At 35.4% G+C, this 16783-nt stretch overlaps 1 protein-coding gene across 1 annotated transcript; it reads left to right on the forward strand.

The window, feature by feature from the left end:
- The first annotated feature begins 8201 nt into the window (after positions 1 to 8201).
- Positions 8202 to 13022, forward strand: LOC134844340 (reticulocalbin-1-like). The gene is made up of 3 exons (XM_063860977.1): positions 8202 to 8678; positions 11942 to 12115; positions 12594 to 13022. The coding sequence occupies exons 1-3, from the start codon at positions 8262 to 8264 to the stop codon at positions 12873 to 12875; spliced, it is 873 nt and encodes a 290-aa protein (XP_063717047.1). The 5' UTR covers positions 8202 to 8261; the 3' UTR covers positions 12876 to 13022.
- Positions 13023 to 16783: the final 3761 nt, after the last annotated feature.

A 16783-nucleotide genomic window follows, 5' to 3' on the forward strand; every position in this document is an offset into this window, starting at 1 on the left:
CATGGGTCGCCCAGAGTCGCAACATAGCTAATTTGGGTCGTGCAAAGTCGCAACATGGGTCGCGCAAAGTCGCAACATGGGTCGCGCAAAGCTTAAGTAATGAAATTGTTGTAAGATTTTTTGCTTTCATAAGAGTTATACCTATGCACGTTACAAAATCATCCGGTACATATGGATTTTTAATGTGCAGTTAGCTTGATCAACATATTAACTGATCAAATACAGGACCGCCACGAGAAGGCCTACACATGGTCCCAAATAAAATATTAGCAATCTATTTAGGGCAACAAAAAAATCGTTACCACAAAAACTGAAAATTAGAAGTCATTCAAATCAATTACAAATCAGAAAAATTAAATGAATATTAACAAAAAAAGACAAAAACTAAATGAAACAAACATACATACATACATAAAAACATAAAAACATACATACATAAAATCATACAAACATAGATACATGCATACATCTGCACATATATCCATACATAAAAATTTACATACATACCAACATACATACTTGCACACATACATAGTTTCATATACACTTACATACATATATACATACGTACATACATACATACATACATACATACATACATACATACATACATACATACATACATACATACATACATACATACAAACACACATAAATACATATATAGATACTTACATAAAAACATAGTTAAATACAAACATCCTTTTATACATACAAACATTATAAAAATATGCTCATTCTTCACTTACATATGTATTTGATTCAATTAGATACTTACACAAAAACATAATTATATACAAGCATTTTTTAAAACAGACATACACTTTAAAAATAGGTTCTTTTTTTCAATTATACGTTTTTATATCGAAACTCTTCTCAGTCGAGAAAATCTTGCATCAAACGCAGTTGAATTATTTTTTTTCGGTTGAAAACATTCTTTGTCGGTCGAACTCGGTCGAAACGTTTTCTCTCGGTCGAACAAAGTCGAAAGGTTTTTTCTAGGTTGAAATTCTTCTCGGTCGAAAAAAATCATCGGTCGAACTCGGTCGAAACATTTTTCCTTTGTCGAATATGGTCGACACATAGACAGCCTGGATCGAGTCGGTCGAAACAAATCGCGCCTGGGCCGTGACGGTCGAAACTTACCATTTTTTGGTCGAGTCGGTCGAGTCAGAAATCGCAAAACTCGACCAGGGAAGTCGCAACATATTTGTTTTGGGTCGCGCAAAGTCGCACGAACGTTTCGGTCGCACAAAATCGCAACATACCCAGTTTGAGTCGCAATGGTCGCAACATACCTTTTTTGGGTCGCAGAAAGTCGCAACATATCTGTTTTGGGTTGCGCAAAGTCGCGCAAATATTTCGGTCGCACAAAGTCGCAACATACCCATTTGAGTAGCAATTTAAGTCCCCGATCTAAGTCCCCGACCTAAGTCCCCGACCTCGACCCGGGATGCCGAAGAACGAAACTTTGCTCCGCTGCTCTTTATTTGGAACAATTTGGATTGTGCCTATAAAAAAAAACTTGAATGAGTAATGATTATTAGCCTTCAAATATCATTTGACTAATCTAGCAATTCTTAAATATGCAGCCTAATATTATGAGGTCAAACTTTGCACTGAATAGGCGCTCCCTTTGGTGTGTGTACGCCATTTGAAGAATCCAGAGACAATTTTGAACGTGTTGCCAATTGTCAATGGATTCAGATTACAAAATTCAATAGATTTCGCGAACATTCAGTAAGGTAATTTTTAGCGGCACATTAGTTAAAACGTTGATTACGCAAAAACAAAAAGTACCAACTTGAATCACGATTCTGAAAAGATAAGCAAAATTCACAAATGTAAGCAAATTCCGCAAACGTAAGTGAAATCTGCTATAGTGTTTAATAAAAAGAACTAAAAATTAATCTTGCCAGAACATTTGATTTTTACTATCAGGCGCGGAACTAGGAATTTATCGAGAGGGGGGGCTGATTTTCTTTAGAAAAATTTTAAGGTCAGCCTGCCAAAAATGGGTATCTCAAAATAGTACAAAGGGGGGATCCTTTGGGTCGGCAGGGAGACGAACCCCTGAAAAGAGAGGGGTCAGATCCCCCCCCCCCGCCCCCCTTAAATCCGCTACTGATATCTATAGCTAAAACAAATATCATGCAAATGCAGATTAAAAGCAAGTATTTCATCATTGTAAGGGAAATCCAACAACAAAATTTAGAACATTGGTTACATGAAAACGGTGGATTTACCTTTCCAATATTTGGAAAACCTTTCCCAACCATCCTTTTATCCTTTCCATTCTAATTATTTGTATCCACCTTAACAGTATTCATGATCAAACTACCTGTATTTAAAACTGTAAGAATTATCCCGTAACGAAACTGAATACTTCGCCCTGTTTCCTGTATTGAGTATCCTGTATCCTGTATTCTCTATACTGAATCCTACAAACTTTATCCCGTATACAACACGGGCTGAGGTGTTCGACTCATGATTCGACCGACACGGTCAAACGGAGTCCGATTTTCGTGGCAAATTAAGACAGTCGAACGAACACTATATTCAAACAAAGTCGAAACATGGGTCGAACAGGGTCGAATCATGAGTCGAACAGGGTCGATAGAGTCGAACAGGGTCGAATCATGAGTCAAACACGGTCGAATCGTGCGTCGAGGAGGGTCGGATCATGAGTCGAACAGGGTCGAATCATGAGTCGAACAGTGTCGAATCATGGGTCGAACAGGGTCGAATCATGGGTCGAACAGGGTCGAATCATGGGTCGAATAGGGTCGAATCATGGGTCAAACATGGGTCGAACAGGGTCGAATCATGAGTTTTCTATTATATTTTTCGGCTACCCAGGCAAAGGTTTTTGACAGATGGTTTTGACAGAAACAGTCAAATGATGTCCGTGTTTCGTTGAAGTTCAGGATGCTTCGGCTAATTCACGGTAAAACCGGAAAACTTCCGATAGTGTCGAACAAAGCGAACAATGTCCAGTATAGTCGAACAAAGTCGAGCAAAGTCGAAAAAAGTCAAACAATGTCCGGTAAAGTCAAACAAAGTCGAAAATGGACATCGTTCGACTCAAAAAGTCTAAAACGGACATCGTTCGACCATTTCGGTCGAACCATGAGTCGAGTACCTCAGACCGGGAATATCCTTTATTCTGCATCATGTTTATTGTACAATGTGTCCTGTACATTGTATCTGGTATCCTGTATACAGTATCCTGGATACTGTATCTTATATCCTGTATTCTGTATGCAGTATCTTGTACATTTTTTCCTGTATACTGTATCCTGCAAACAGTATCCTGCATCCTATAAGTACTGCAAAAAGTTATAGCTTTTATAAGGTAGTAAAGTCAGGCTATCATTTTGAAGTATTTTTTCTGTTTCGACAACTGAAAGTGGTAGAAACGTTGCCTTCCGGTGTGTTTTAGTTTTCTGCTTGTTTTTTTTTGTTTCCACGGAATATCAGGATCCACAAATTATCGTCCACGAAATATCAGGATCCACAAATTATCAAGTTTTTCCCGTGTTTTTTAAGAGCGTACTTGTGTGATATGCTTTATCAGTTGATTTAGACATCTTAAGCATTAGTAAAACAAGTGACTTTAGTTTTTTTAATATTTAAAAATCTTTTTTTTCTCCTCTCTGTTTTGAAGTTACCTACAAATTATTTTACTAAATGGACTACAAATTTTAGTTATCAACAACGAAATTTGAGTTGATCAGAAAAGTTATTTTGAAAAAGTACAGTGTTTTCATTTATTTAATATTTGTTCCGACCATTTGAAAAAGGGAGAAACTTTGTATTTGGGTGTTTTAGTTTTTTTTTTCATTTTTTTGTTTTCCACGCAATATCAGGTTCCGCAAAATATAATCAGAGTTAGTAGGCGGATATATCATATAAAAGTCTTTTCAGTCGTGATTTGAACAAACTTATATTAAAATTCGAAAAAAAGTACGAGTTTTGAGAAAAACTGGCTTACAACTTTTGGTATTAAGTTTAATTTCGAGCAAATGAAGCCAGCGAGCTGATATTTTATAGACAGATAGGCCATGAAATGTTAGTTTGGTCAGGTAAAAATAGTTTAAAATTTTTTTAAGCGCAATCTTGGAAATAAAAACATCAACAAATTAAAAATATTTATCTGCGAAAAAAACTGAGCTGACTAACAAATTTTTGATTTTTTTAAGGATTTTTTTTTGTTTTCTCGTCATGTTTTGACAAATTAAAGCCAAAATTGCCTTTCTATTTTTGAATGAGAATTTGGTCAGAAAATTCTGTGCTACTTGCACAGCCACCGGCAATCCCTTTATCGGAAATACCTGAAGTCAATTATTCTCAATTTACTATCTTTCTACCCGTTGATAAAGATCTTTCATTACAACACGCACAAACATCAACCAAAATTTGAAGAAAAATATAAACCGTTTATTGAAGTTTTTATTGACGGTGGTCGGAACAATCTGTTGTATTTACACATCGCCAGGCTATCCTTTTTACTTCTAAAGAAATAGTGCGAGCAAGGCAAGCCTAAAACTTCAATTAAATTTTCTTTATAACCGCCGAGTTTTTCAATAGATAATAATTAGTAGTTAATAGTTAATAGATAAGGCTAAATATAACTAAACTGCTTTCGATAGAGCGGATAAATGCGTTCACTTCAAATTTTAAAATTAAAAACTCAAAAAATACAAGAAGTTTTGATTTTTTTTTAATCTAACAACTATGTTTTTAATTTGAAACAAAACGCGCGGTTGGAAAGTTTTCAGCTACTGTTTTAGTAATAAGATATTTTTCATTGGAGATCGGGTGAAATTATGGAATGCAGAATGATTTGGAGAGAAGTCTTTCACTTCATCTCAAGGTTGTTGCCGGTAAGAGTTTTCTATTGGCGTGACATTGGAGCTTGAAAGTTTCACCATACAAAATGGCTACAAGATTTGGTACCTTTTTTGGTATCATTTAATAGGTATTGATCTCAAAATTTCAAACTAAATTTTATACGAAGTTTAGATCCAACATTGAAATTTTGACTCGTTTTCACAAAGTTTTGTTTGGATTCGCTAAAGTTTTTGTTAAGACAAAAAGGCTCGCTAAAGTTTTTGTTTGGACAAAAACGCTTTCTTGATGTTTTCCGAGAAGTTGAAAATCCTTTCGGTCTTTTGATCTTTTGGTCTTTTGGGAAACGGATCCTAAATTGTTTTAAGCTACCGGGTTCTAATTAAACCTTACTCTTGTGCATCTTCTCGAAAATATATATTTGGTCGTAAGTTTTAAAAAATGAACTTTTTTCACGAATATGCTCGAAATTTTTACAGAGCATGATGTCAAAATTTGATAATATCACAATCAGAGGTTACATAAATTTTCTCTGTTTTTCTCAAGTGTACATCCGGATTTGGGGTAGATGACTGTTTTATGATGCTTAACGTCGCAGCTAATCTCCGAGTACAGCCGCAACAACCACGCCCTGCTATCATTTCTACATTGGGGGTGGTTTATTCTGGGGGGCTACTTTCACTTGTACACACTCTAGCACAGGTATTTGGGAAGGGCGGCGGCGCACTTAGGCAGCAATTTAGCTGGTTCAAAGGCAAAATTTCGCCTAGCTCCCGTTCCAACTAATTATACCTAATTTAGACCAACTTATTAAGTGGGAATGAAACAATACAAATTAAAGATCCACACGTAACATCAAAGGGTATCCATTTCACATCAAAGGAAAGCCGGCTAACCCAGCCCATTTGGGTTAAGAGCCAGAGAAGAGTCAGAAATTGTCCATATACCCCACCCCGGCACACCTTCCAAAGAGGCTCTCAAATACAAGCAGGCCTATCACTACTACGATGGGTTGCTACTCTGTAGCTATTCTAATTCTGGTTTTTATACAATTATTCCGCCCTTCAAAACTATTTTCATATCAATAATAACAATTATTGCTAGCATAACTACATCTTTCACTGCTCACATAGCATAATACTTTAAAGCCTATTGCTTTGATTTGGAAAAAATCCCTTTGCAATATTGATAAAATACATAAGAAAAATAGTTCTTTATCGGCAATGATGTTATTCAAAAAATAGTATTGCCGAAAATGAATCTCTTGAGCGGGACTTTTTTGGGAGGAATTACTTTGAAGCTGGCAATGGGAAAACTTTTCCCAGATTTATCATAATTGGCGGTGAGGCTCGCTAGCCGCTCTGAATGCGGGTGTAATCAAGTGTTTTTAGGGGCCGAATAAACGCAATTAGCCGTAAAATGTCTTCATACTTGATCGAACCCGCCCAATTTGGGACAATTTAACACTCTTCGTATCTTGGCAAGAGACTCGCAGAGACCTTTCGCTTCAGTTCACGCCTCTCACGTGAAATGTGTCAAGAATCTTCCTGTTCAACCGCATCTTTTTTGGATATCTTGTTTAGGATTTTGATTTAGGTAACATTTGAGCTCCGCTATAATTAATTTCTTAATTTTTCGAATTGGGCAATAAACAATGAAGGATATGGACGAAAGAGCTGTTGGGTTGTATGATGCTAGCTTTTTACTGAAAAATTTTCAAAAAAGTCTTTTTGCAGGTTCGATAAACGTTGTTTCCCGATGTAGAAAAAAGGCAAAGTGTCAATTTCGTCTTTTTAAAATGACGAGAAAATTTTCAGAGAAGTTGTCATAATTAGTACTTGTTTCCGCGAAAAACTCTGATCTGCGCCTAGATATCAGAGGACACATAAGTCACATGTCAATGAAACATTGGTAATTTCTGGGTGTGGTTGGATTCCAAAAGACATTTCAAACGTCGCCAAAATTAATTATTAAATCAACAGTAAAACTTGAGGAAAATTTTAAAACTCACAGCTCCAAAAAATCGCAAACTTCACATTTTTGCAGCTGTATTCATGCAGCTACGCATTTGTCAAATCAGAAAAACGCCGGTCTTTGGGCCAAAATAATCATAGGACGTTAGAGGAATCATTTGCTCTGACAAGGTTCAAATTACAAGCAACAAATTTCAGCCTGGGCGCCATAAAAATTTGAACAAATTATGTTTTCACTTGAAAATCTTGTCGTTTCCGCTCTGAGCTCGGCTGTAATGAGATCAGTTTAGTCAAAATTTGGAGGCAGGCGGGAGCGGTTAAGTGGGAGCCTGCGAATGTTTGGGGCGGGGCGTGAACGCAGTTTACTTCAGCCGTCGGCAACTGCTACAGACTCCTGCTGCAAAGAAGAAAGGCGTCGGAGAAAGGGTAACGGGAAAGTAGCCCAAGTGGAAAAATTCTAGGTATAAACTTTGGTTATGAGCCAGATATAATAACAACCTCTGTAAACAATCGGTTTATAATAATTTATTAGAAGCAAAACAGCCCAAAGGCTAAATGCGAACATTAGTTTGTCTTTCTCAAACTTTTGCTTGCGGCTCTGCAAAAAAGCAGGCAGAAATGAGCAGAAGGAGCGTCTTTGTGAAATTGGGAAGAGTTTAGTTTGTGCTTCCTGTTAGCATAATAAACAACCTCAGCCTGATCCAATCGTAAATCACTGCGACCAAATCCGCCCGCTTTTGGAAACTGAAACCAAAACTATTTGCACTGGAACCCAGGGCTCTTTTTAGTGTAAATAGCTAACTAACCAACTAATAACCAACTTAATTATGTAGTTAAGGCAATGCTATCAAACGTAAACAAGGTCTTTTTCCCACGATGAGCACCAAGTGCAAAAATGGCGACACATGGCGCAACATGGAATTTAACCGAGGCTGTTTGGGGGGGGGGGGGGGGGGTATTGTCTGGGTGAAACTTAAATCTGAGATCTAGCCCTATAAAACCGTATATTCTTATGATGCAAATCTCTCAATAAGTACCACAAAGATCCATAACTTTTTTCAATTTTCCGTATCAAGCTTTTGTTTTCTGATTCTCGTTTTAGTTGAAGTAGAAGTCTTTTTGTACTGTGTCAGTTTATGTGTGTCAGCTGAATGTTTTGAGTCAAAACCTAAACCCGGGTGGATTTTTGAGTAGTTCACAGTCAAACAACCGATCAGAAAGAAAAAAACACTAAGAACAAGCAGATTATTTGCTGGTATTATTTGTGGTAAGTCACTTTTCACGACCACGCAAATAGTCTTTGTTTGGAAAGATGAGAAAGAAAAACAAATTCAAATGGGCTCCTGATTTTTGCAAACAGCAGATCATTATCTGAGCTTTGAGCTTACTTTCCTCTTACTTCAGCGACAACCATTTCTTCTTTTTCTTCTTCTGAAAATGAATTTTTCTAGTTTATTTAATCTGACTTTAGTGCTTGTAAGCATTGTTCTTGCAAGCTCACTTCTTGCAAGAGTTAAACACGAGCAACCAGCCCCTCTTCACGAAATGTCTTCGGAAGAAAAATTGACAACGTTTCGCAAAATTTTCGACCGAATGGATTCGGACAACAACCACTTAGTCGACACAGGTGAACTAAAAAGCTGGATAGATTTAATTCACAATCGCACAGCGGAAACCGCAATTAAGTTCAGGTTCAGTTTTCTGGATGAAAACAAGGATGAGCAGATTTCTTGGAAAGAGTTTAGGTCATTAACCTTTTCGATGAACAGTGATGACCTTGAACCAAAAAACTACACGCAGGAACAGTTCAGAGATCTGGAGAAGGCATTTCGCGCGGACAGACTGAGATTTCAGGTTGAAAATAAAGTAGTTCTGAAGTAGTGCACTTTTTGCCTTTTAAATCATTAGAAAAAAATGGCAAGGTGACGGTTTTTGGAGCGGATTCCAAAATCATTCAAAAATTTACTGAGCTTCTTCTTTAAAAGCGACGATCACCACTATACCTTGACTTAAGTTTGCAGTTTTTGGTTCTTTAACGATCAGTTGTTGTCGTCCAATTGATTATTGTGGTTAATTACCAAGATGGTATGAAATAAGATTTTAGCTCTAATGCATTGAAATTGAGTTTTCAAGACTTTATTTATTTAGAACGGTCAGCTTCAATTAATGTTATTGGCTTAAGCAATAACTTTCATAAAAACTAACAAATTTTCTTAACCAAAATGCTCTTATATGAAACTTGAGGCTGAGGGTTTCTTTGACTAATTTCTTCAAAAACTGGTAATTTTGTTTTATATAGACTGCAAGTAAAATCAGAAAAAAAAAATTTCTTTGAGTTAGTATTGTTTACCTTGCGTGGTGTAATGAAAAAAACTGTACAAACGCGTATAACGTTACTCAAATAAACATAATTGACAATTGCTATCTTCAGAAAATTAAAACGAAACAAATTTTTGATTTTTTTTTCTAATTTAGCATGAAATTGTTCTGAAAAAAAAACAGTTTTTGTCAAAGTAGCGCTAAATATAGCTTCCAAAACTAGTTCGTTTTGTAAAATCACGGTTTTCAGCCGGAATGACTAATTGTTCCGATAAATGAAAATGTGGAGGAATATTGTATTCTGGTGTGTTTTAGTTTTGTTTTGCTTTCCAAAATTGGTACCGTCGCAAAGCCAAAGAGAATTGTGAACTTGGAGGACATGAACATTATCTCGATCACCGAAAATCAAAATTCGCTCTGGATCCATAACACCACTGTCGAATAAACAGAAATCAGAATATTCCGTCGGAATTATGAAATGCCTGTCTTTAATGATTGGCAAGGACGGGACCAAGTTCTGTTTCTGGCGGTTAAGAGTTCTGTTTATTGCTGCACGACTGGGCAAGGATAATTGAACAGCTTTCTCATCAGTTACTTCCTGGAGACAAGTGGCAATTATACTACTATTAACAGGTACAATTTGCTGCCTGGCCTCTTTTTTCATTTGATGCATGATCTGGTTTGCCTCAATTTTCCCAGGTCTAACATCGTGGCTGTGCTCATTTCTTGTTGAGACGAGTTCATCTCCTGCTGTGACGGCGAGCATGCGGCATTTGTGTGAACTGTATCTTGCGCATCTCCAGTGCTCAGTAGTTTTTGTCGTCTGCGTTTTTGTGAAATCGTGTCCGTCAATAATTAGCGTTCGTTTGTTTCGTTGAGATATTCCCCACGTAAGTTGACTCATAGTATTTATGTTGAAGTATTTATGTGGATGTTTAAGAACGAAATGAAATGGTAAACAATGAAGCAAAATGAAAGAATAGCCGTGTTTCATTTTGTTTCAAAGGCGCTAATTGTGGATTATTGTCAAAGTTTGGCGTGTAATTACCAAAAATTATGCTTTTTTAGGGTCAGCTTCGAATATTTTCAATTAGAGTCTTTTGTTATCTCGAAACGAGTCCAGTGTACATTAGCACTTGCTGGTCCACAATTTGAACATCAATGAATCAAGTAAAAGTGTTAAGTATGGGATAAAACGGCATAGGACAAAATGTCATGTGGGGCAAGTTGGCATAGGACAAGTTGCCATGTAGGGCAAGTTAGTATAGGACAAGATGGCATAGGGCCAATTGACTTGGGGCAAATAGTCCTGACACCAAATAATCATTGGACAGGGTTGAGTGATATATCATGTTAAAACCTTTTTAGTCGTGATTGGAGCTGCATAATTTTATTCAGTCTTGAATTGAACGACACAATGAATATTTGAACGACTTAAAACGACATATAGCGCTTTTCCAGCAAAAAAGAATTATTGAACTTCTAACATTATTAAGTTTTTCTTTTTGATGGCAACTGTAATCGTGTATGCTTAATTCACTAAATATCAACGCATTTGCATAGTTTTATCCTCACTCGATGTTCAAAAAAGACACTAATTTCAAAAAAAAATCATTAAATTTTTTTTTCTGAGATGAGTTTGGACATTCTGTGCTACTTGCACAGCAATCTCTTATCCTAGTTTTCATAACGCTTTAATTGATCCAAAAAATACCAAAATTCAAAAGTTTTGAATTGGTTTTTCTCAACACTGGGATAGTTTTTGAATTTGTTCGAAGACGTTGAAATCACGACTAAAAGGCAGTGATATGATATGTCACTCGACCCGTTCCGATGATTATTTGTGGTACCTGCTTTTGCGAGGAAAACAAAAAAGTAAACTATCTAAAACACACCCAATTTTAATGTTCCAGTAGGAACAAAAGCGAACAGCAAGCCTATCACAAATTAGTTGCAAAAAAACAAGGAAATATACAACTTTTTAGTTTTAAAGAAAAAAATTGCAAGTAAGGTTTCTTTGTTTTAGTTAAGTGGCTTAGTTTAATGAAACGTTGATGGTATGTTTCTCTGATGTTTTAGAGTGGTCATTTCAATTATATTTGGAACATAATTCAGTCGGGAGCCACTCAAATGTAATTTGATAAGATGAAATAGAAGAATTTTAAAAGATTAACAGAAAACACGTGGAGATAAATTGACCTGAAATCGAGGTAAAATCATGTCTAGTAAAAAATATATTAATTGAAATCGTTGTTATTTTTATAGAAATTAAATTTATATATCTGTTGTGAACTGCATCTGTAGCTTTAGTACGACAAATTTCGACTAAAATGTTTCAATATGATATATCACTCGACTCGTTCCGATGATTATTTGTGATACCTGATTTTGCGTTGTAATAAGTTTCAAATAACTGAAACACTAGAACAAAGATCGTCTCCACTTTAAGTGGTCGGAACAATAAGAAATGGTAAATATTAAATATAGTAATATGTTGAGATCAACTCAGTGTTACTATATTTATCACTGCCATGATAAGAGATCGAACACACGATCTGGCTATCTGTCTAAGCTAATCCCTTTTCGGTGTCTTACTCCTTCTATATAGCAAACAAGAAAATTTTTGAGCTCAATTTTCCCTATAAAATTTGTGCCTCATGATACAAATCTTCTGAGACTAAAAGCTAATAATAGCTAACAAGTTATGTTAGATTCATACCTTCAATTAAATTTAATCTTTATGAATCTTTATTTTTAGATAATCACTCAGCTGATTGGCTTTTTTTCTTTTTGTTCAGGTGGCGGACTTGGACCAGGATGACTCACTGAGTGTGAATGAGTTCAGAGCATTCGCCATCCCTGAGCTCTTCCCTCACATGCACTTCCACATGGTGCAGGAGACCATCCTGGATCTAGACTGGGACTCGGACGGGAATCTCTCGGTGGACGAGTATCTCTCCGCCATTCTACAGGTAAGCATTGCAGATAGGAAGAGAAGCCGGTCACTGTGAAATTAGCACAGAAGGTTCCGATCACGTTAATTTGTACAGAAAGAACACAAAAAAAGGAAAAAACTACGGAAGTTTAGTAAATAGTATAATAACATAGCTTGAGTATTATTATACAGTTTTAGCTTTAGTATGATTATACAGTTCTAAAAATTTAGGGCTGGGTATTTTAGAGCATTGAAAATATTTTTAAAAAATGAAGATGTTCAGGTCAGGTAGATGTTTCTCTACAGCTAGATGTTTTTGAATTTTGATGTAATTTTTGTTGCAAATTGAGTTCTAATTTAGGTCATGATCCACAACCGTAAGCGAGATTGGTATTAACCATCATTCAAATGTAGTAATACAAGAATCTCCGATAGTATGGTTATTTTTCTAGATATTGCAATATTTTCAAAATTGGAGAAGATAACCTAAATTAAAAAGGTAGATTCCATTTTAGAGCAATGACGAATTTCCAAATGACGTCACAAGCCGAGAGTACGACTTCTTCTTCAGCTCGCGAGACAAAAACGGAGACGGCAAAATGGACAAGAATGAAGTGAAAGAGTGGATCGCACCGAGTCACTTCGACCCACACGAAGCCGAGGCCGAATATCTCATTCGAGAAGCCGACTCGGACAAAGACTCGCAACTGAGCTTCGACGAGATTATGAAAGACTTGAATGTTTTTCTGAACAGCGGAGCCACCAATTTCGGCAGAGAAATTCACGAAGAGCTATGAGTTTTTGCTCCGGCTTGAACGCTTAATGAGCATTTTTGTAATCCAGACATATGTAAATGATTTCAATCGCAAAATTATGGACAGATAATTTGGAACTGCAGTTGTATCAAATGATTATAACAATTGTAACAAGAATTTTTTTTTTGATTTTTTATAAATTGTCTAATTTTTGAACTTTTGTGTCGTTTTTGAGACAAAATAATGGGTTCAAATTAAAATAAATCAAGTTAAATTAAATAACAATGTTGATAGCAGAGAGCGGTCGTAACAGCAACATTTTATATTATGCTTTTTTTCATCTTGGAAAAATTTGTGAACACCATCCATTCTACAAACTTTGTATTACTTTGCCAAAAATTGATATGAGACTTTAACAGTCAAATGGATTGACTCAGAAGAGTTTATTCTGATGATGATGACGATTTCATTTCAAATAATTGCCAATTATATTCTCAGTTAACTCTAATGATTTTCGATTATTTTCATTGGATTAACTGTTGCTCCGACATCTAAAGAAAGTGACCGGATATTTGCGCTCGGGGTAATTTTTCTCCAGAACAATTTCGACTTTCAAACGGCCATTTTTTGCGGAAATTTTTTATGGAATGAAAAATGCCGTATCAAAGTCTCAAGATGAAATCTAAGTAAATAATTTACCTGTGCTCATTCCTCATGAAGTTATGGGGGGTTTGAAAACAATTTAATAAGTATTTCGTGATATTAATGCGTAGGCAGCAATTTATCCGTCTTTAAAACATTGCAAATTGAATTGAGGCATGCTAGTTATTTGAATGAATCCGTTTTTATATGCAAAATACACGTTGCATTTTGAATAGCGTTTGGGGTGATATTTTTCATAGAAAAAAAAATCGAAATAAATCGTTTAATTTTTCCAATTTTTTAAGTTCATTTACGTTTAAATTGAACATCAATCCACAAACGTTAAAAGGCAGTCTGAACATTCAGAGCATCGGTCTGATGCAATTAGTCTTGTAGTCTTGTTGTTTTTAACTTTGATCATTCGCGAACTGATGGTCCCTCATTATTTGAAAAAGAGTTTTCTACAGCACCAAAACTGCCCGTGCCCGTTCTACAGCACGGAACACTCCATGCTGTTTTTTTTTGATATTGTCATTTAAAGTAGATAAATTATTGCTTTGTCAATTGCTTAGCATATCTTCCGCTTCTGCTCAAAAAATTTAGCCCTTTTTTAGATTTTTTTTTTCGAAAAAAGTGAGAACTGCGCCTCATTTTTTGAAATGGTTTTGAATCTAAGCAATGTTTTTTTGTAAATTTTCTGCCTCTTCAATCGTATTGTTTGCTTTGGTTAAGATTAAAAACACTGGAAGCATCTTTATTCTTATTTAATTTCAGAGCAACTTCTTTCATTCAAAATGTTTTAATTGAAAAATGAAACTGAATGAATCAATATGCAAAACTAGCTATCTACTTGGGTTTCTAATCATTATAGTTTTTGTCGTTCTTTGCCTTCAGGTTTATCACAATAAAAGAATAATTTTTTTATTTCAAAGTTTCAACGATATGTTTGTGGGAACCTTGAGTTGGAGTTTGTTGGGGTGTTTCACATTATAGCCCCCAGCCTAATTACAAAAAATTTATAGCAGGGACTTTCGTAATTTGGGGTGTCTATATTTCAATAGGGATATATCTTGGGAATAATCGTTTGTTGTTAGCCACCTTTTGAATTACCTATGAGATCCAATAAACAATCATACTTTAGGTTTTGAACACTAGACATCTCGAAATTCCAACGGCCGGCATAATATTTTGACGTTTGATAAGTTATGCACATTTTTCAGTTAAGAAAAACAAATGTGCGAATTATTGGTAATCAACCTATTCCATATGAGGGCGTTTAAAAGTACCCAAGTACAAGAATGTCAAAAAAAAGAAAGAGGTTGCGTGAGTTCAACTTCGAATTTGATTGAGTTTTAAAACAAAAATTGTGAGGAATTCGTATTTTCAAACAATGGAAGTATCAACAATTTGCATTGATCAAATTCGAACTTAACTGCGATTTTTTTTTGTAATTTTTTGATGAAATTTGTTGTCTATTATGCCAAATATGCTATAACTATGGAAAACATTTTCGCTTTTGGTGATTTTTGGTGATGTTTCGACCACTTCTAAAAAATTTGGAGTTCAGTTTTCCTGCTCAAAATCGGAAACTGTAAATAAACCTCATTTAGGATAGAATATGGTATCATAATAACCTTATCAACCGTTGTTTCTTCTGTTTGTTAAATGGCTTATTGAAAATTGGGTTAAATTTTTTTTTAATTTTTTTTCAAAAACTGGCTTGATTTTTCAAGTTTAGACAATTTTGATTGGCAATTGAATGATTGGTGGCTATACGTTAAGCCTTAATTTTGCCCAGAGCATCTACATAAAACGTGAAAGAGTCAGAAAACGCGGAAAATTGGAAAACAAATATTTCTATTTTATGTTTTTAAAATGGCTGAAGTTATAACTGTGAGCGAACTAAGACTGGATCTCAAAACAAAGGAGATTTAGAAATTTAAGAGAAATCATTAAAACAGAGACGTCGGCATCGGCAAAAACGAACGTTTTTCTTGCAACGCACGCGGAATCAAAACTCGGCGCTAGTATACATTTGTAATGCTGATTTTAATGGTAAGCTTCTAAAATATATCAGCTGCCTTGTGAGTATTTTCACTCAATTGTGATGATCTAAGTCGCATTAACTGTTCAGAAATATCAATTGGCATCGAGATTTTCTCTTGAGATGTTTCAAGACGTGCGAAACGCTCTGAAGCACTTGTGAAGAGAGAATGAATACCTTATGTCCAGTTCTCTTCGGACCATAACTATCTATAAAATTTAACGACCATCTGGTCTCGTTTTTACCATAAAAATAATGATGAAACTCAGCATGTAATTAGAAAAATCACAACACACCACAGACGTTTTTACTGTCAATTGGTCTAAGTGTCTGCGCTTTCATAACCTGCGCATGTTTCAACTATTCAACCAGACTTATAACAATATTTACCAATTAATAACCAAATGGTAATAAGACAACGCCGATTTTGATGATAACAGTTGTTTATCATATTAAAATTATACTTTTTTCAACATAGATTATTTACAAAAATGCCGACCATGTTTGAAGATTAGACATCTCGAAAATTCCAACGGCCGGCATATCATCAAGACGATGGATCACCAAGACTACCTTCGCGGCATTGAAAGTTCAATGGCTCAACAGAAAGATTTAACTAAGAGTGCCTGCTAATCGGAAATGGTTGCAGGTTAAAATCAAGTTTAGGCTTTTATGTGTTTTGGTTTCCTTGCCAAACGTCAATTTATTTATCATCGATTGTATTGTGTTAAAATAATAACTAAATAATTAGAGGAAATTTAATTTTTTCCTAGTTTTCAATTATTACTGTCAAGGAAAAAAACGAGTTTTCTTTCTGTTTTATGACTTGGGCGGAAAAAAAACGAACGAAACTTCAGTTATATATCATAGCAATTTGTCTTCAAGAATTCCAGACCATTTGCTACGCTTTTTGTCTTCAAAGAGATGGCAACTTGGTCCGACTCATTGAAAAACCATCTTAGCAGAGTTGCCAAGAGGTTTTTTCAGACGCGCCTCGAATTGAAAGTGAACACTCAGCTAAAGCATGAAAACATATACAAACTATTGAAGTTTTACTTTGTAGCTTTTGTTTTAACTTTCAGCTCAACAACTCGCCTATTTATAATCTTCATAAGATGATCAAAGTCAATTTAGCCGAAAATAATTAACGGCTCGACTGTACTTTTCACCATTCATATTTATTTTGGTTTTTGCATGTTTTTGCTGTATTCTATCTAGTATAATTACCAATGAAGCTTTTACCACTTAGTATATGGATGTGAAT

This window comes from Symsagittifera roscoffensis, chromosome 4 (genome assembly GCF_963678635.1).
Source record: "Symsagittifera roscoffensis chromosome 4, txSymRosc1.1, whole genome shotgun sequence".
NCBI lineage: Eukaryota > Metazoa > Xenacoelomorpha > Acoela > Convolutidae > Symsagittifera > Symsagittifera roscoffensis.

What these genes read in the sequence shown, in the direction of transcription:
- LOC134844340 (XM_063860977.1), top strand. Translation starts at nt 8,262, where the DNA reads ATGAATTTTTCTAGTTTATTTAATCTGACTTTAGTGCTTGTAAGCATT. An exon ending in CGGACAGACTGAGATTTCAG is followed by an intron (nt 8,679 to 11,941) that starts GTTGAAAATAAA and finishes CTTTTTGTTCAG; the next exon opens with GTGGCGGACTTGGACCAGGA. An exon ending in ATCTCTCCGCCATTCTACAG is followed by an intron (nt 12,116 to 12,593) that starts GTAAGCATTGCA and finishes ATTCCATTTTAG; the next exon opens with AGCAATGACGAATTTCCAAA.